General features: G+C 38.7%; 1 protein-coding gene across 2 annotated transcripts; it reads left to right on the forward strand.

Moving 5' to 3' along the window:
• The first annotated feature begins 1,461 nt into the window (after positions 1 to 1,461).
• Positions 1,462 to 20,074, forward strand: LOC109978257 (transferrin receptor protein 1-like). Of its 2 annotated transcripts, XM_065953873.1 has the most exons (18): positions 1,462 to 1,597; positions 8,752 to 8,801; positions 10,428 to 10,665; positions 11,110 to 11,293; positions 11,885 to 12,110; positions 12,206 to 12,328; positions 12,413 to 12,508; positions 13,430 to 13,569; positions 13,700 to 13,851; positions 13,934 to 14,053; positions 14,174 to 14,259; positions 14,370 to 14,433; positions 14,524 to 14,591; positions 14,834 to 14,898; positions 15,656 to 15,749; positions 15,840 to 16,061; positions 16,290 to 16,448; positions 17,271 to 20,074. In XM_065953873.1, exons 2-18 carry the CDS (start codon positions 8,769 to 8,771, stop codon positions 17,511 to 17,513), a joined length of 2,313 nt encoding a protein of 770 aa, XP_065809945.1. In that variant the 5' UTR covers positions 1,462 to 1,597; positions 8,752 to 8,768; the 3' UTR covers positions 17,514 to 20,074. The 2 variants fall into 2 exon arrangements, with proteins under 2 accessions (XP_065809945.1, XP_065809946.1); XM_065953874.1 differs by lacking the exons at positions 1,462 to 1,597; positions 8,752 to 8,801 and adding an exon at positions 9,616 to 9,702.
• The last annotated feature ends 1,046 nt before the right edge of the window (positions 20,075 to 21,120 follow it).

Here is a 21,120-nt window from a genome sequence, read left to right on the forward strand (position 1 = left end):
TTGTTTAGCAGGAGATTTAAAGTAGATTTAGAGGGTAATCTTGAAGGTGGTTGTAAAAAGAAAGTTATCCTAGCCTAAGCCACTTTTTCACGTCACTTTAAAATGTCAAAGAAATTATAATAAATGAGGTAAAATGTGTTAAAATGCTGTGAGAGCTCAGACCACCCAATGACAGCTTTGCACAAAATATCAGTTAGACGACTAGCAGCTTGGCATAAACATGTAATCACTAGGATAACCGAGATACCCAAAAGAGCAGTTATGAGTTTGCTTACAAAACATCACTGAGGGTGTTTTGGTCCAGAAATCAATAATTAAAAGTGATGGTAAATATGGGATTGCAAAACAAGCTTTCAAGAAGAAAAAAAAGTACCCTCTTGTTGACAAAGAGTTACAAATAATTTACCACCAATAGCGACTGATTTGTCATGCCTACCCCAAGTGTCCAATCACAGGGCAACCATGTCATAGCATTGGGTGATTTAATAACAGAATCATCAATATTGACTGTCTGTTTTAAAGCAAATCAAACTTATTTATTCTGACTAAATGATTTACCAATGTTGGTGTCATTTAAGCTGCAGACACCTGAGGGTCTCTAAACATTCTAAACAAGTGATACAGTGTTCACTCTGGATGCTTAAAGAGGGAGCTAAAATGATCCCAGATGACTGGAAAAAGAAATAAGCATGTTTGACTCAGTCAGCAGACTTTAGACCAAACTAAATAGACTAGACTGCACTCCCTTTCCTTTCCGACCTGATATTTTTACAGCTGCAACATAAAAATCCACACTTCGTTGTAACCTGTGAGGTCTGAAAAGTAAACAGCACTGTGCAGACTGGTATTGGTTTGTTCTCATTTCAAAGTGAACACAGGCAGGAAGTCGCCAATTTATCTGTGACAATCTGAGGGTTATATGAGGTTATCCATGACAAAGGTATCATGAGTTTCTTCCTTTCAAAAACCAAGGTGTGCTTCTATTTTTTTCTATAGTTTTACTTTTTTATTTACTATTTACTATTATTTACAATAATTTCTAGCCAGGAATAAGAAAGTTTTTTGATTCATACACATGCCATCGTCCCAGAACCAGACTTTCACCATTGTCCATTAGTTTTTTTGTCTTTTTTGTTGTTTGTGGATGTTTTTATGTGTGATAACCTAGGCTATATTCTGTTGTATGCTAGTACAGAATTTCCCATTATAATGTTTTACAATGTGTATGTTTGTGCACTTTAATAAGTTGAAGCGTTTCTAATTTCGTTGTAGAGTTGTATAATCGAATATGATATAATATAATAATTTTTAATATAATCAAAATGTCTAATGACCTAAAAAGGCTCTTTATGCTATTCTGCAGAACAGATCAGCATCTCGCGATGGTTGATTTTAGCGCGAGAAAAACGGGAAGGGAAGTGACGTCTCCAGCCCCCCCCCCTCTCGTAGTCCCATAGATAAGACTCTAAGCAGCATGGTCAAGGACGCCGGCTGAAAGAGAGCAGGTAAGCAGCAGAAAGCAACCAGGAGGAGCGGAACCTCGTGTTAAGAGCTGTCACAGAAGACGACAGTGAGTTTGAGCTGTTTTAAAGAGAAGGTGAGAGCTTTAACCGTAATAAACAACTAGCTAACATAGTTCATTGTAAGCTGTAAGAAATTAATCTTAATGTAGCTTTAACATCATCATAAAGCATTTACTACGAGTCTCGGGCTGTGAATATAGAACTTTATAATCCCTCTTTTTTATCATGAAATGTATCAATAAATGCTTAATGTTGTATTGTTTCATTGTATGGACTCTTGGAACCAACTTTTTAATTTTTGTCATCTTAATTATTTTAATGCTAACGTGTCCTAGCATGTTCAACAAAGCACACCACAGCTGCCTGCAGAAAGGGAGTCTACTCCACCTGTCACTTGTTAAGGCACATACTGCTTCATTATAGCGCAGATATGAATCTGTAGTCACAGTGTTAGCTGTCAAGTTGCCAATGCAACAAGGACGCCATAATGAGGAGAGCCTGTAGTCACGTCCGGCAGCTCTTTTTGAGCTCTGTAATCGGCGCTGTGCTGTCGTTAAATACAGCTAGCTTCCTTGAATGACCCTCCTGCTCAGGGGTAACCGTGTCAGTAGGTAGACATGACACTGTCCCTGTTTACTGACCTTGACAGAGAGCAATAAGGCTGCTGCAAAGATAAGCTATCTCTACTACAATAATATTCACACAACTATGAACTCAAGGCTAAACTGCTTCTTCTTTTTTTTAAACCCAAGCTGCATTTACACATTTTTGATACATATTTAGTTGCTCCAAAAGCCTCTCAGAGATGTTGTACCAACATATGGTAGGGAAGCAACTGGATTTGGATGTTTTTTTAGTTGTAACTAAGGAGCTATTGTGTGTAAGTCTCAAGTATGACATACAACACACATCTTGGACTGGCAGCAGGTGAATTTGACAAGTCTTAACTGTTGGCTGAAGCTTGTTTTCCCCTTTTGAAAAGAGCATTTTGACAATTCTCTCTCATTGCATATTCAGATACACAGAAAATTAGTTTGAACGTGTTATTAAGTCTGGTGTTGTGGAGAAGGGATTCACCTGAAGTTTTTGCAACGTTTACAGTAGTATTAGTCTTAATTATTACTCTTTCACTTCCTAAATTGTGGTCATCATTTGCATCCAATGCATGCAGACACATGATGCCACCTGGTGGGACCCCTAGGTAACATGTAGGGCATACTGTAACAGTAACCTCCAGCGTCCACATTATGGTAATAAAGAAATAAAATAAAAACTGCCTGAAGAAAGAGGACAGGCGGTCAATGTTTCATCTGCATGCAGCACAACTGCTGCTGCTCATGTCTGTAATTCATTTTAATTAAATTCTGGCTGTTTTAAGATTTCTTGTGCAAGCCTAATAAAAGGGATTTGCCTGCATCGCCGTCCTGCTTCATTTTTCCCATAAACTAGTCAGAGCTTTGCCCCAATGTGACTCTCACATGATAAGCCACTGCACAATGACTCCTACCCAACCCTGACCCCTCTCCCTCTCCCCTCTCCTCTGTTGCCCCCCTCCCCCCCTTGTATTTTCTCCTTCTCTCGCCATATTTTTTTTTATTTTGTCTCCCACATCTCTTTAGTCTCCCATATTAATGTTTCCTAGATCTGTTTCTATTTGTCCCAATTTCCTCTTTTTTATTTAGGATAACATTGCACTGAAAAAGTTCTCTTGCATGATTCTGATACAGTGGTTGTAGTCTAATTGTTGTAAAGTGTTATTTTCTTCTCTTTTCCTTGTGACTCTTTTTCTCTTAAATTTTGGTTCAGACAAGAATATTTGAGAGAATGTTTTGCTTATAAAGTATCCATATTTAACTGTGGTAAGTAGTATAATTGTCTGTCTTTCCAAGGGTGTATTTGTACTCTAACTTCGATAGTTCACTGACCTGTTTGGTGAATTGGGTGCACTGCACATTACATTGGAGCTTGTGAAGCGTGGGTTAATGAAGTATCTTGTTTGAGCGGATGCATATCCTTTGCTCTAAAAGATTATGCAAACAACTTTGCTGATCATTTTAAAAGAGTTTGATTAGCAATCCTCAGTACAGGAGTGAAAGCCACTGCAATTAAAATTTAGTATGTATTAAAAAAAGCAATATACCTCGTGTTATAGATTGGATTTCTCGGCACCTTTTTTCAACTACTGCATTTTCTTCAAATGATTTAATTAAACCTCATCCCTTCGGGGTCTGCACATGATAAACTTTGCTACTGTCCTTAAATGTCTTTTTTCCCCTGGTGCATTGTGCATGATTTCTGTAAGGAATGAGCAACTGGTTGAATTGTCTCTTAACTATTTAGCATGTAATTGTGTGGCTTCGGGAAGACCTTAGGGCTCTAGGGGTTTACCGGCATGTCTTGAAATTATTGGCGGTTATTATAATTATAAGTGCATCCAATAAATTGAGTTCACACCATTTTATGATCTGTGATAAAGGATTAATCTGGCATGAATTGAGCTGCTGCATAACTAGATAAGTTGGCAGTTTGTCTTTTTGAACGTTGTATTTTGCACAAGCACAAACATGCTGTGTAGCATTGAGATCACCCTTAACACAAATAACTTAAAAGTCTTAAGCACCAAGATGACAGTTATCAGGATGCACTTAAGGGTCACAAACTAGTACTGTGATGTAATGTTTTTGGAGTAAATATAAAGCAGAGCATGTCAGCAGTTTAAAATGCATGGAGAGCTGCACCTGTCCTGTAAACTCAATAGGCTAATTTAGTGAATGAGTGATTGATTCAGGTATTCTATTAAAGAGAGAAGGGGTTCACCTCCAGCTTTATGCTTCTTCAGTAACCCTCAGCCGGGTTCACAGAAGCACTGTGGTAATGTCACAACACTAGTCTTCTTGCCACAACTGACAGCTCCAGTAACTTTATGGAGCAATCACTTCTTTCTCCTGTAAAGGGATTGTTTATCATTAAGAAAATGATGAGGAAGCTGCTGTTGCAACATGCTTCCCCCTTTACCTGGAAACCGCATATTTCAACACTGACAGGGATATTTAATCTGTCTGCAGTGCTGTGCAGCCTTTGATGTGAACTAAACTCACACTTGATTATGAAGCATATCAGATCTTTTTCATGCCATTTGCAGTCTTGTAAGTTCTTGTCTCATTGGTCTGCATTAGAGTAAGCCTGCTTGATATGAGAAAAAAATGTGCAATGGCGTTGTTCTAAGGTGTGATAATGATATGAAGTGCGATATATAACTGAAATTAAAGAATGCATAATAACCTATAGCTAACTGTTCTATGTCTATCTGCTGTTCTTCATGTTTTACACTATATCTGTGTTTCTCCTGAATCCAAAATTAATCCGGGCAACATATTTGTTTCACCACTAAATTGTCCCCAAATAAATCCCAAGGTATCTGATAGCTCAGGAGAGCTTCATCTTCATCCCCTACATTGTGTGAAGGCATAGTCATTATATCCAGGCATTTCTGATTTTACATAAAATAATTTCCTTTATTTGTTGTGATAAATTCAGACTCTGCAGTTAATTGAGCAACCCTACAACAGAGGAGAAAAAAACAGGTGCTGCTGTTTCACATTGCTCCTTTCTTTGAATGCCATTGAACTCTATCCAACATCAACCTCTATTAAAGTCGAGAGAACAGGTCATAACGAGTTGAGCGAGTCTGACAGACCACAGCTACTAGTTCAGTTCAGTTCCCAGAAGGGTGTGAACCAGTTTTGCTCTTACTATCTCTCCCACACACGTGTTTGAAAGTAATTCAGAGATACAAGTTGTGTCTCTTACTGTCAGATACTGCAACAAGCAAGTGGCTGCATTCAAGGACTTAAAGCACATTCTGTCACTCCTTAACAGAATTCTTCTCTTTTATTTAGCTTATATCCATAGGTCTTCAACTGAAAAAAGTAGCTAATCTGATTAAAGTATTAAGCCTGGGCTTGGTATTTTTGGTATGCAAGATTATAGACATAGCTGGGCCACGTTAGAGAGCAATTAGCTTTACAAAGCATCTTAAGCTTCTTTGATAGCAATTTAAAATTGGTATTTCTAAACTGTCTTCTGGTTAAGTTTGAAAAAGAAGTGAGGCTGCAAAAGTTCTTCTCTTGTTTGAAATTGCGTTCTGATGTACAGCGTTTTCTTGGGGGGGCCAATGGGGCTGTTCAAGGCCAGGCCATGTTCTAAAGTTAGCCTCTCTTCATTGCACCCAGAATAGCCAGCATGTTTACTAACTACTAAGATATGTGATGACCTTCGCGCAGCATGTATGCACCCTCATTTGCCGTATTGAAATGCACTTTGAGTTAAAGGTTAGGCTTTTTACGTAGGCTGTCTTGGAGCCTGATGTAGGGGTTTAGCAAGGCCATGCTTTGGTGCTTCAAATTAGAGCAGACAGGCCTGCCAGCCCGATCGTTAGTGTCCCCTTGGCTTTCTCCCAAACCAGCTCTCCTCACGCAATGTCCAGTTTGGAGCTTGTGAATTGACCCTTCAGTTATAAGCTTTTATGATCTATCAGGACAAGCTGAGCATCTTTTTGTCCTTTATTTTAAGTTCAAGGTTTCTTTCTGTCCCCTTTTATCACTCCCCGTTAACACTGAAAAAATAGCCTCTGGATACATTGAAAAATTGCAGTGTGATTTTACAATTTTTGGAGTATGTGGTTTATGATTGAGCCTTCAGTCAACATAGCAGTGTTCAATTCAGTCCAAAGTTCGTTCAGTGAAGACGGCTTAACCCCTGATGACATATACCAGTACTTCTCACACACAAGTTGTAGATAAGACCAGGCTTGTTTTGGGGGTGTTTTGTCTGTTCTCCTTTGATAGAATAGGAAAGCACTCAAAGTCAGTCCTTTTGGCTTACCAGATTATAACAAGGGTTGATTCACTTACAATGTGTTTTGCATAGGGCACCAAATATTGTTCAGTGTAAGGTAGAAATGTGAGTGAAAAATATGGCCAGCTCTTTGTGGGTGTGTTTTTGCGAGACTTTCACACTCTAACATTCAACTATCAGCATAATCTATAAATGCAAAGACATGGAGACAAGACAGATGGCAGGATTCTGTGATAAAGCTTCGTGATTTTCTAAAATGAATGATACCGTGGTAACTTTAAAACAGTCTTTCTCCACTCCATATGTGTTTTTCTACAGGTACATTGTTATCTGGTGTGCTTTGTTGTTGATACATTGTGCAACGTTGTACTAATTCTATTGTGAGGATCTCTTAGTATGAGCAACATATGAACAAAAACAACACACGTGCACGCCATTATGCTTTTGTCCTGAACAAGGAAGTGATTGGAGTGTTATTTTTGTCGACAAGATGTTCATTTAGATACATCTCAAAGGAGGAAATTTCAATGAAATAGAATAGTCACAGAGCTGTGAGGCAAACCTCTTTAAAAAGTACATTTTCAGTAGGGCAGTAGAAAAACTGTCTGATGATTACCATACATTGTTCAATATTGGATTGTACATAAAATATGAATGTGGCAAGCCAGATGAAGATCAAAACTAGAAATGTTCCTAAAGACTAATTTTCCAGTTGATTATCCATTCAAAATTGAGCATTATTTATCGAACACGGCTAAACACAGGATTACATAGTCTACGGGTAAACAATGTCAAATTTGGTTGGTGAGTGTGGCTAGCAGTGCTAGCACTGGTAGCATTATATCCTCTACTAGAGCTAGTTATTACGCATTACATGGCTCTGGTCAGATGGTTATATATGTCAGTTTAATATGACAGAGCCTTCATACAACTTTATATCCATTTTCTAGATCAAAACCTGCCAGCCACCCAGCTACGAGATGCTATCCGTCTCCTATGCTATAGTTTACATCCGGGTAGTAGAGCAATATGGCAGTATGGAATCAGACATTATCCGGAGCTAAGTGGTGGGTGGCAGCATTAAAGCTTACACACAACATTTGATCAGCATTGAGGGCCTGGAATAAAAATATTACGTTGTTTCATGTTTGGCCATGGCAACAAATCAGAGTTTGTTTAACATGTGACTTCCTCTGCCTTATAGAAATCCTCTTCTCTGAATCAGCAGTTATGTATACAAGCTTGCCAGCATTACATTGATTTGATGCAACATATGAACATTGACTACTGGCACTGCCACATTATTTGCTGATGGGTGGATGTTTGTTAATATTGTATACATGCTATTGGATAATATTATAAATCATCCTAAATAGTCAATTGGATTCACAGACTCATGACCGATGTTTCTCAAAGTCAATCATCAGCCAACGTTCAAAATCTGCAGCAGAGGACAATGCATTGACCAAGTGTCAAATAACGGCGAATCAACACAAAACTTGCTGAGTGGTCAGAAATATTACACTGGAAAAATGTGTCTTTCATTTTTTATGTGCATTTATTATATAAAATATGTTAAAGAACAGTTTGGTAAAGAATGTTGGTATGAATGATCCATATTAGTTCTAAAATATAAAGTCAGAGTTTGAAGACCTGTCTGACCTTTCATATAGTGGATGCACCTTACAGTGCAGACCTCTCTCCTGAGGATGATCACATGCCGTGTTGCCTGTCTCCTTTTTACACAGGTTTTTCATTCGAATATTTAAGAAAATATACACAAGACTTGAATTTCAGTTCCTGTTGCAGTGTTCAATTGAAACCTGCTTTGTTTGGCTTGTCTTTTGATTCAATGCTAGTGGGAAGCAAGTTATTCTGTTATGGTTTTCCTCTGGCAATGGTGTTCACATGGAGGCATGGAGTCTGTGTTGACCTGTACTGGACACTGGTCTTTTGTGCTGAGAAACAGTGCTGCCTTTCTAGTTAGAAGCAAAGGAAACCCCATGGATGTTTGAACAAGAGGTGGGACGTGTTCTTTGGACACCCCATTATTCTCAGAAATGAAACAGTAATGCATTGTAAACACAGCCAAGAAAACTTAGTGTATTATACTCTAAATTTGTCTTTGAGTATAAAGCTCTCATCCAGTTGTGGACTTGAAAGGTGCTGTTTTAAAAGATGTAAGTTATTTATAGCCACCAGGACTACAGGGGATTAATCTTATTTATCTTTATTTCTAACCAGAGATGAGTTTGGGTGGAGCCTGAGGTTATCTTTAAAACATTACATATGAAAGCAAGATGTAGACGACAATTAACCTTAAGCCCTGAATCTTCACTCAAATATTTGTCTTGTTTGTTTCCCTTTTTAGACTCCTGTGAAGCAGCGATGGATCAGGCAAGATCAACGATTACCAAAATTGTGAGTGTTTTGTCTGCCTTGTAATACAGCCTTAAATCCTGTAATAACAAGCCTTGTCTTACAGTAAGACTTAATGTGTTTCAGAAATGAGTATTATTTGAACATAATGAATGATTTTCTTATTTGAATCTTGTGTAACAAATACTTATTACTTTGTAATTTTAGTGCTCTGAGTTCATCTTTAGAAAGATTTGCCCATGTTTATTTTCTTATCACTGCATTAGGCAACATCTACACCAGTTACATTTACTTAATAAAAGGTCTATAACCAGCATCGGGACTTATACTTGTTATTGATATTATATCTTTAATACATGATTAGCAATAACTCATTAGGAGCAAGCTACGGACATTTCATTTATCAGAATCAAATACTTAATTAATCTTGGGGGAAGTGTGCACAACAACAAGAAATAAAGTACGGTATATATCAAGTCTTCATGATTTAAATGATCAATTTATCCCACTAATGCTAATCTAAGAGCTAATGATTGCTGTTAAATTACCGTAACTCAACTCAGTAAATACAATCTAGCTAATAATAATAAAATAATCCAAAATAATCCCTGCAATAAATGAGATCCACTGATGTAGAGGTGTAAACAGAATTAGCTTATTGCCATTACTTTCTGCCATCTATACCAGAAAGTTTAAGGAGACTGACTTCCACTTAATTTAAACAATTTTGAACTACTTATTTTTCAAAGGATAATGAAATTTTATTAAAACTTCATATCTGTTGTTTTACTTCATCCCTCCCCCACAAGACAATTCCGAAAGTCAAAACAGGAAGTACTCAGTCATTTTCTTTTTGACAGATCCTCTTGTTAGGTCTACTGCTTAGTGTTGATTTTTAGTCATCGTTCAACATCCTTCTGTGTACTTTTGGGAATCAACTAATGTAAGTTAATTCTGTTATGATCTTTTTAAAAGACATAAAAGATTTTTAAGTTTATTTTTAAAATGCTAAATTCATATTAATTTAAAGATGATTAATTAAAGGTTAATTGAAATTAAAAGATTTAAGTCATATGTGCACATGATGTGGTTGTGTTTTTCTAGATAGCTTGTCATGTTAAAAATCTTGTAATCACTTGAGCAAACTAAACTCACAAAGGAGAAGGTTACATTATAATTTGTTTAAAGAATATGAGTGATCAAGAAGGATTGTTGATAATGGAAGAGAAACTAAGCTCTTACCCAATATTAGACCTCACATAAACCACACTTTCTGCAGGATTAATTTACTACAATAAAACATGCAATCCCAACTGTTAAAAAGCTGATGCCAAGCTTTCTTACTGTGGGTGACATCCACAAGTTCTGAGGATATTTCCTAGGTGGCAAGCGAAGTCTCTGGGTAAACTAAAGCTCCAAGAACAAAGCATTCTGTATATGGTTTTCTACTTCAAAGCAACCGTGACGGTGACCTTTTTATCACTTATCAAATAAGTATGAATAAAATTTAAAAACCTATATTAACTTTCAGTTATGCTTTGAGTGGTACAAAAACTACATTGCTTTTATTTAAGGATTACATTTGATTTACTTCAGAACTTTACAAAAACCCCTTGAAAAATCTTGACTCAATAAAAAAAAATCATTTTCCCTGGGCTGTCATTACAGTTTAACGGGGAGCCGCACTCCTACACCCGTTTCAACTTGACCCAGAACATGGAAGGTGATAACAGCCAGGTGGAGATGAAGCTGTCGTCGGATATGGATGAGGAGGTCGGGGGAAATGGTGTGGGAGAACACCTCAATCACAACTCCAACCGCAAACCCTTCGATGCTAATAAACTCAGACGCACCCCCAAGAACCTCTGCTTTATGGCAGCTGGCACCCTCCTCATTTTCATCATCGGTAAGAGGGAGATGTTGATGGATAAGCTAAGATAATTTGAGTGTTCATAACTTATAATAATGTGTGGAGTTCCTCAAGGATCAATCTAAGGGCCACCACTTCTTTATTATTTATTGATTTGTCTTTCCCAAACATGCTGATGGAGACGTACCTGAATGTTCACAATTCAATCAGGATAAATCTGAAATATGAGGGATATGTTCTGAGTTTTAGAAAGAAATCTGCTTTTATCATCTGAAATAATAGCTCTGGTATTATTGTGTCTCCCCTTTGAGCAACATAGAGAGGCTAAAGCTAGCTTTTACATCTAAAAGTTAGGTTTTGTTTCTCGGCTTGTACAACAGATTCAAATTGTGCAGTTATGGCATATTATAGTGCTGACTCAATGCAATCTTTCTTGTCTTTCTCTGATTGTTCCTCATTTGATATCACTGATACTTCCAGGGTACTTGATTGGCTTCTTGGTTCATCGGAAGAAGGATGTGGCCCCCATCTGTGCAGCCTCTGTCCTCTCTTTTGACAAAGTTGTTGTCCCTGAGACCGGTGCGGCCCCCCTCATGGACTGGGACAATGTGAAAAAGCTCCTTGCACAGAAAGTTTCCCCAGCCAAATTTGAGCCTGTTTTCAGGTTAATATATTGACTTCTCAAACTGGGGGGGAAACGATACAGTGTGGTGTGATACGAGATGATGCAGCAATTTTGTGATTAATTGATACTTTCCAAGACAACCATTTAATGATACATCTTATTAACTGAAGAATACAAAAGTCCCTTAAAAGGAGGAAGTGGAGGATTCAAGAATTTATTCACTGCAATTAGGTTTCAGATTCACTTCCTTTTAATGCTGTCTGACATGATGCTGCTGTCGACTTCTTCTTTGTCCAGTTAACTTCTGTTCATGTTACACTCGCAAATGCTATAAGCACCACCCTGAGTAGTCACGAAGAGTGACACAGCGAGTCAAATTGAAAGGGAAATCTGTTTAGAGTGTCATATATTTTTTATCTAATTAAAATTTGGATATTCGGCATCAGCGAGTCGATAATTGTGTCACAAGAGGCTGTATTGATATTTTGTCCCACCCCTATCTCCGACTACCTGTAGAGTGTCCTATCACTTAGTGTCAGCTCTGCGTTTCATTTTCAGAAAGTGATTCACTGTTTTCTTATTTGTGCCTTTCTTCTCAATTTATCTGATTTTGATTTCCTGCTATTCCAGTGAGTTTTCCAGTACCTCCCACCGGGCTGGCTCTCAAGGTGACGAGGTTTTGGGAAACAAGGTGCTGACCAAGTTTCATGAGTACGGCATGAAAACCTGGACTGATGAGCACTTTGTGAAGGTTCAGGACCGTCCGGCTTCTGGCTTCAATAGTTTTATTTTCAAGAACGGGACAGCTCAGAAACTGGAAGGATTTCTATCCTACAGTGCCACTGGAACAGCAACAGTAAGTTATCTAAAAAGCCTAATTAAGAACAGCACATTTAAAATATGTAATACAAATAAATTAAGTGAGCTTAATGTTATACATTTCTTGCCTAGGGTGCCGTATTGTATGCGTATTACGGGCAGGAAAGTGACTTCAAAATACTGCAGGACAAAAGCATCAACATGAACGGCAGGGTCATGCTGATCAGGGCCGGTAGGATCAGCTTGGCTGAAAAGGTGGGTGATTTTTATCAAGACATGCAGTCGGACAGATTTTTTGTTCATGTCCCCTTCTTTACCTTAACTCCTTTGTGTACACAGGTGGCCAATGCTGCCAAGATGAATGCCTCTGCTGTGTTGATCTACCCAGACCCCTCAAGTTACTTAAAGGAAGGGAACACCCCTCTGTTTGGACATGTGAGTGTGAACAGGTGTATAATGCTGGAGGATGAAACTGCTTATATAATGCCCCTTGTCCACCTAGCGTTTTTTTCTTCCAATCTTTTTCAATGAGAAGAGGCATTCATATGTTTCTTTTCTAAGAAGGGTTATCAAAGAAAGATAATTTAAATTCCTCCAGAAGATGCCTAACACAAACTTGATCAACTGCTCAGTAGACTTAAAATAAAATGTTGACAAAACATTTCTGGAGGGCACCCAATGTGAGCGCTTAAGTATTGTGCTGCCCCGACATCATTGCTTCATCAGAGTCTTATGGTGCTCTAATGCGATTTGTTTGTTGATAGCAGTAACAAGCTTGGCACACTGACAAAAATGTATTAGAAACAGCTGTTACCATCACCAGGTTTAAGTTGGAAAACACGGTCAACACTGATTGAGATGAGCCGATTAGTGGTGGTGGACACACATACACAAAACAATCAGTTTCCTTCACACTTCAATCACGTTCAGCATTTCTACTGTACATTAAATGTATCTCATAATTTCTAATATTGATGAACTGTTTCCGCATTCAACAGTGACTAGTTTTTCTATAAGTAGTGTTAGTATTGCACTAATAAGGTAGCAAATATGTTTGGCACACATTGTAAAGTTAATTGAAAGAGGAAGCAGATACAGCAACACATGCTCTGATGAATGTGAAATGTATCTGTATTTCTGTCAGCTTTAAAGTAAATAAATCTTCTAAGCAGCTAAGCTGAGCCTGTAATGTTTTAAGCAAAATGTCAGTAGTCTATTTTCATGTATTTTTCTTCTAATTTTAATTTCAGAAGCTTGATAGTAAAACTCGAGGATTTCATAAGCGCAATGATTGCTGGACAAACTTGTTTAAACTTTTGTCTTTCCATCCATCCGTCTTCCCTGAATGTCTCACAGGTCCACATGGGTTCAGGTGATCCCTACACCCCAGGCTTCCCCTCCTTCAACCACACCCAGTTTCCACCTGTCCAGTCTTCAGGCCTTCCAAAAATCTTGGCTCAAACCATCCCAACCAGCATGGCTGATGGCATTTTGAAGTAAGGCTCAAACATGCTTTGGACCACCTGAAACATTATACCTGAAATTATAGTAATGCGTTCAGGGCTTTTATCTATACCAGATATTCCTTTGCTTGCATCATTAATGTATATCGTGTACGTTCCACAGAGAGCTGGGGGGTGATAACGTGCCCAATGGATGGGGGTTGTTCGGCAAACTGGGAGGGGAAGGAGATATAATTAAGGTGGATGTCGGCAACGTTCTTACAGAGAAGAAGATAAGCAATGTCTTTGGGGTCATAAAAGGCTTTGTGGATCCAGGTACAATCAGAAGTTTATTTCATATAGACGACAAATAAGTGATGATTGTCTACTAACCATCTCGTTCTCTTTAACACTGTAGACCGATATGTGGTTATTGGTGCCCAGAGAGACGCATGGGGTCCAGGTTTTGCTGCGTCCACCGTTGGCACCAGTGTCCTTGTTGAGCTGGCACGTTCCATTTCAGACATGGTGAAGAACGGTAAGCTTCAGCAGCTCTCTTTAAGTGTTCTAGTGCTAGATTGTTATTTACCCTTCATGTCAGATCCTCCTTAACATTATGGAGCAGCTCAGTTAATGTTAATTTGGTTTCTGGTCACAGATGGATTCAAACCAAGGAGAAGTATTGTGTTCGTGAGCTGGACGGCTGGGGAATATGGGAACGTTGGTGCCACCGAGTGGTTGGAGGTAAGAACTGCTACTTCTAGTTTTCCCAAATGAGTTTTTTCCCCCCTTGTCCATGCGGTGACGCCACTTTTCTGTGTTAGAATTGTTCTAACAGTGTTTTGTTTATGCAGGGTTATCTCTCTTCTCTGAGCTTGAAAGCCTTTGCCTACATCAACCTGGATGCTGTTGTAACAGGTACTGACTTCAGACACCTTCTAACTTCAGATTAAGCTGTTAAATTTTCAAAACATGGTTCACAACGGCTGAATGTGTCTTCCTTTGCAGGCCAAGATGGATTTAAAGTAGCAGCAAGCCCTTTGATGCACAGTCTGATCGAGAGCACTATGAGTGAGGTAAGACAAAAGCTGGAGGGATTTCCGTGACCCGTTTTTTCATCAAGATAGTTAAATAAATTGTGCTTTGATGCCCTAGATTTTAACGTTTTTATAACTTATCCTGCCGAAAAAGTCGTTGAAGTTCAACAGTCATTGAAGCACATTTAGGAGAAGCCCCCGTTATTTTTCATTTGTTCAAGTCTTTAATCCGTTTGTGAAAGTGAAGATAAAATGTACTCATACATCTGTCTTGTCCTCAGGTGAACTTCCGAGACTCGAAGTCTCTTTATGCTCAATTTGCAAGGAGCAACCTGGAAGCAAATGTGTAAGTCTGAGCACGCTGTTCGTCCAGTCACACCCTCAGTGTCCATCAGTGTTTATACATCACCATTAGAACCACCGTCTCACTATTAGCCAGAGTCTGAGAGTAACGCCTGCCAATCATCAAATGATGGCTGATTACTCGTTTGAGTTAATCTGAGAGGCGCTTTCCGCCACATGGTGGGAGATTTTTGTACCAGATTAGTCACGTGTTTGAATACTACGAGTTTGTAGCATGTTTAGTGTAGCTTCAGCTTCTTTCTCCCTCTACTGTGATGACTCAAAATCTGAGCTTTCTCCCTTTCCCCCATCATTTGGTCTGAATTTGCCATATCTGCCTGTGTTTGCATGTGACAGCAATTGGTTAGGTAACGTTCTTAACTTCATCCATACAGACTCTTGTGAACAGGGCTGTGTTTGGGCCAAAAACTGAAGCTACAGTCTCTAAAGTCCAGTTCCCTATTTCTTGTTTTTCTCTCACACAACTCATGGTGCCAGTGCAAACATACACACGTGTCTGCTTATGTAATGTGTTATGTGTCACAGCTCAAACAAGTGGTGGCTAGGGGAAGCAAATCTGCTATTTAAAAAAAAAAAAAAAGAAAAGGTTGAGTTAATTCATAATTTCTCCATTTTTTTTTTATTAAGCTAATTTGAAAAATGTTCATGAGTTTCTACTTCCACTCTTCTTCTCCTAAATATTTACTAGCATTAAAAGAAATCACAGCTAAAGCAGAATTCTTCATGTTTTTATTCTCCAGGCTGCAGCCTCTTCAGATGAACGATGCTGCGTATCCATTTGTCGCCTTTTCTGGCATTCCCTCGCTTTCATTCAGGTTCAACTCAGATAGAAATGTAAGTCACCCGCTGCACATGTTAAATCAACAAACCTTTAGCCATCTTGTGACTTATGTTATCTAATTGTTTGTCTCTGTTCGCTCTCAGCGCTACTCGTTCTTTGGCACAGCGCTGGACACCCAGGACAATCTGAACACTGCCGTGGCCGGCAAGGTTCCTGAGCTCGCTGAAGTAGCCACCCGTTTCGCCGGCCACATGGTGCTGAGGCTGGTGCATGATCATCTGCTGCGGTTCGACCTGAAGAAGTACAACAAGATTATCAAGGTTCAGGTGGCTCAGATCAACGGGAAAATCATGTCTGTGCGAAGGGTGAGTGTGTTTGTTTTTGTGTGTGAAGGATAGGAGCCTCAGTTTGTCTACAATGCCTGCGTTACCTTCTTGTTGATTCACACTCTTCCAGAAGCCAATGCGTCATTTGAATTCACAGTATTTTATCTAACTGTTTTTAATTAAGAACCTAAATGTTCCCTGAAGATGTACGTCCGTTCCGCTTGTTATTCAGAGCACTAAATCACTGCTGTGTTTGTGTGTTTTCAGAATCAGCCCCAGAAGCTGCCCAAGGCCCTGACGGTGCAGTGGTTGAGCTCGGCCTCGGGCTCGTACGGCCGCGCCTCTGATGACCTGATGACAGACATCCAGAACAGCAACCTTGATGACATCGAGATGTGCCGCATCATTAACGATCGCATCATGGCTGTAAGACTACTTCATCCGTTATCTTTTTGAAAGTATCCAAACAGTTGAAATGACTGAGACCCTTTTCAGATGCAAAAGGAATATAGTAGTGTCTTACTTTGGAACATTTGGGCTTTTTAACAAGCACGCGTCCATATTATATTTTTCTTCCTGCTTTAAAACAAATGGTTTGACGTGAATGTGGAAAAAGGTGGTGTCATTAACTTCCTTGCACTGCTGAGACTATACTGTAGCGTGTAAGGTTCTGTGCTGTCAGTCCAGTCTACAGAAACACAACAAGATTGAATTTTAAACAAAACAGTCAGATCTGACTTTTAAGATTTGTTTTAGTCTGGCATATAAAGCAGTACAGAGAAGGTTTATAATTAGATAAGAAACCAGGGTCCTTAAAGGGGCCTGTTAAATTACTGAAGCTGTACTTAAAAAAAAACATAAACATTGACAGAATGTTTTTAAAAAAATGCCCTTTTTGTGTTTTTCAGATGAGCCAATGAGATTTGATGTATCTAAATATAAGACTGCCTCCATTTTCTTTTAAATTTGATCATAAAAACAAATCAGAGTTTGTCCAACAGGTGGCTCCTTCTTCCAAATAAAAAACCTCACCTTTGAATCAGCAGTTAGGTTTACCAGCTTGCCAGCATTTAATTGACCTGACACAACAGATTTAAATTGGCTATTGACAGGTGGCGCCACATTATTGTCTGTAAACATGGCCGATATCGGCTGACACAGATGTTCAACCGTAATCATCAAAGCAGGACATATATCAGTGACCTTTTGAGAAATCTTCCTTCATCTCATCTTCTCTTGTTTCTGAAGGTGGAGAGGAGCTTCCTGTCCCCCTATGTGTCTCCCAGTGACAATCCTTTCCGCCACATCCTGCTGGGTTCGGGTGCTCACACTCTCAAGGGTCTGATCAACCACCTCGACGCCCTCCGTGCCGACAACCCTGATGCAGATGCCGATGCTTTCCGCAACCAGTTCGCCCTGGCCACCTGGACCATTCAGGGCTGCGCCGACTCACTAGCAGCAAACATTTGGTCTTTGGATAACGAAATCTAAAAAAAAAAAAAAAGAAGAAAAAGTTTCCTCCCTCTCCTTCCTTCTCTATGGTTTGGTCCTCTCTTCAAAACTGACAGTGTGAAAACCAATCGGCTGTGATGATTCAACGACTGTCACAGCGGCACATATTTCAAATTGAACTTAAGGTTATTGAGTAAATTTAAAGGTGGAAACTTTTTTAAATGTTAGAATCATCACAGCCAATATTTCTATTTGATCATCTCAGCTGCCTACTCCACAACGCCAAACATTTAGAATAGATTATACTCATTTTCCCCGCTGAACCAATATCAATAATAGTAGGTCATCCTCTGTTTTACCTTCTTTAGAAAGAAAAAATTCTATCATTCTTCTAACTTCATTTCATGTAATATCGTTTTTCAAAACGTGGCATTTTAAATACGTTGGTGCTAGTAACAACTACCTGAAACAGCCATTCAAAAGGTGGCGGTGCAACTCAAACAGAGCGAGTTGAATGTAGTGAAAGTGATCTGTTTTTACAGCACAGTATCATCAGACCGTGATCTCAGGAAAGGCTGTGTTTGCCAGCTCAGAGAAGAACAAATCTCAACATGCTGGTAGGTTATAAGAATCAAAACCATTGATCATGTCTACCACAGCTCTCACAGATCAAAACTGCTGGTTTCTCCGCTGCTGCTGCTGGAGCCTCACGTTCAAACCTGAGCCCGTTTGTGTTGGTAGCTAAAAAATGTCATACTGTGCTGAAGTCTGCTACTCGTTAAAGGACGTTAAAGGAGAGGACAGGCCAAGAATTTGTTCGAGCAACGTTTTGGACAATCAACAGCTGTTACATGTAATGAAACGAATAACCTGAAATAGAGATTAATCTGAATGGTCCACCTCCTGACATTAAGAGCAAACCTCTGTAGGCCTTTTTACAAAATCAAGAGAGAAGGTCTCCAACCATATGGCACTGAAACTGAAACCGTACGTCTATTTATTGTGTTATTTATTTATCAGTGGCAGGGTTCACTATAAATAGTTTTTTTATCGCCTTTTATAAAAAAAAAAACGATGTATAATTATCGGGAGCAGTGCCTTCCATAATTATGACAGTTATACTGTCGAAATGACAAAAGCAGCATCTGCTAACAGAAGTGTACATGTGGACCGACGGCCGTACTGAACACACAGCCTTCAGGAACTTCTCTTCAAACTGCACAACTCTGAGGTGATTTCTGTTCCTTCTTACTGACACTGGATTGGCCCCCCCTCTCTGTGTCAGTACAGGTCCTCGGTGCATGTACACGTCTCGTCCCATCATTATCGGGAGCAGTGTCTTCCATAATGTGCAAGAAGAAGAAGGTAGTTTTTATTCTACCAGTGTGTGTCTGTATCGGAGGCAGTGCCCTCCATATTTCACTGTAGGGGTGGATGTTTTTTATTATCGGGGACAGTGTTTCCCATAATGTCTGTATATAGGATACATTGCTACACACGGCTCGTGTTGTCTGCATCTTCAGAAGCCTTCTCTGATGTTTTCTTCGCTGTAGCTTCTTCAGATGGTGCCAAGTTTTTACATGAGCTCTTATCAAAGCATTTCCCATCCGTCTGCTTAGTAACACAGAGAAGCTGCGTGTCTTTCAATTCCTCTGTTGGTCACATTTTAATCAAAAGCTTCTAATGTGATATTTCTTTTATCCACTTCACACGAGACTGATACAGGAGGCGTTGCTTAAAATACTAGATATGTTACAAACATATTTGCGACCACCGTGGTTACAGCAGTGTGGTCCAGTATTTCCTGTTAAAGATCACCGATCTGCAAAATAAATGGGTTTGCTTATAATGATGTAGTCAGTGGGAGCGTAAATTCTGCTTTCTTTTGGGATGTTTTCTTGTTTAAAGATTTTCCTTGTGCCTTTTTGTGTTATGACTGCAGTATAGAGCTGAGTGCTACATACAGAACAATACTTTATGTTTGGGACGATGTATATTTGGCTTGTTTTGTCATTTCTCTGTTCTCTTTCTCCCTTCGCCCTGCTTTCTTCTAGAATCATAAGTTACTGGTTTAAAAGCCTGTAATGCTACAATATTGTCAGTAAACGTTACCAGGTACACGATAATTGTAAAAAGAAAAGATTAATTCTAAGTTGGATGTAAAAGAAATGACACAGTGAATGGTCCTAGAGCTAATTTGCCGACTCTGGTCATTCTGTGTTTCCAGTCATGCCTCCAGCGGAAAAACGGGAGATGAAATGTTTTACATTGATAGCCTCTCTGCAAACATCTATTAAACATTCAGACATGCATGGTTTGAGTGATTGAGCAGATCTGCAGGGCTTCAATAAAACGTGTTAGAAGAATTAGATTTAATTTACTGGCATCTCGCTGAGAATGTAGCATACACATTATCTTTCTTTTGTATGATTCTGGATGTGGAGGAATTGGTTTGAAAAAGTTAGTGTTTCAAAATTCTCACCAGATGAACAAACAATGTGTTTAAGAAATTAATGTAACTGCTTTTTCATTTTCTCCAACTGTATACAAGCTGCTTAACTTTACATTTGTGTTGCTGCAATAAACAATCACATCACAAACAGTGAGTCGTCTCATGATTGTAAGATATAAGATGGTCTGTTTCTTTTAAGTGAGCTGAATGGGAAAACGTTTACAGGGTGAAGTTAAAGATTCATTTTGAACTCTTTTAGTCACAGATGGAAAAAGTATTTTGATTTTGTTGGAAACAAATTGGCAAGGAGATGAGATGTGCCGCTTTCTCCACAGGGGGCACCAAAATGACACAAAATGAGAGTGTTTTGTCTGCCTTGTAATACAGCCTTAAATCCTGTAATAACAAGCCTTGTCTTACAGTAAGACTTAATGTGTTTCAGAAATGAGTATTATTTGAACATAATGAATGATTTTCTTATTTGAATCTTGTGTAACAAATACTTATTACTTTGTAATTTTAGTGCTCTGAGTTCATCTTTAGAAAGATTTGCCCATGTTTATTTTCTTATCACTGCATTAGGCAACATCTACACCAGTTACATTTACTTAATAAAAGGTCTATAACCAGCATCGGGACTTATACTTGTTATTGATATTATATCTTTAATACATGATTAGCAATAACTCATTAGGAGCAAGCTACGGACATTTCATTTATCAGAATCAAATACTTAATTAATCTTGGGGGAAGTGTGCACAACAACAAGAAATAAAGTACGGTGTATATCAAGTCTTCATGATTTAAATGATCAATTTATCCCACTAATACTAATCTAAGAGCTAATGATTGCTGTTAAATTACCGTACCTCAACTCAGTAAATACAATCTAGCTAATAATAATAAAATAATCCAAAATAATCCCTGCAATAAATGAGATCCACTGATGTAGAGGTGTGAACAGAATTAGCTTATTGCCATTACTTTCTGCCATCTATACCAGAAAGTTTAAGGAGACTGACTTCCACTTAATTTAAACAATTTTGAACTACTTATTTTTCAAAGGATAATGAAATTTTATTAAAACTTCATATCTGTTGTTTTACTTCATCCCTCCCCCACAAGACAATTCCGAAAGTCAAAACAGGAAGTACTTCGTCATTTTCTTTTTGACAGATCCTCTTGGTAGGTCTA

The sequence above is a fragment of the Labrus bergylta genome, chromosome 4, assembly GCF_963930695.1.
Source record: "Labrus bergylta chromosome 4, fLabBer1.1, whole genome shotgun sequence".
In the NCBI taxonomy this organism is placed as follows: domain Eukaryota; kingdom Metazoa; phylum Chordata; class Actinopteri; order Labriformes; family Labridae; genus Labrus; species Labrus bergylta.

Coding starts and splice junctions, on each gene's coding strand:
- LOC109978257 (XM_065953873.1), top strand. CDS start 8,769: ATGGATCAGGCAAGATCAACGATTACCAAAATT. Junction 12,509..13,429: donor ACACCCCTCTGTTTGGACAT/GTGAGTGTGAAC, acceptor AATGTCTCACAG/GTCCACATGGGTTCAGGTGA. Junction 14,899..15,655: donor AGCAACCTGGAAGCAAATGT/GTAAGTCTGAGC, acceptor TTTATTCTCCAG/GCTGCAGCCTCTTCAGATGA.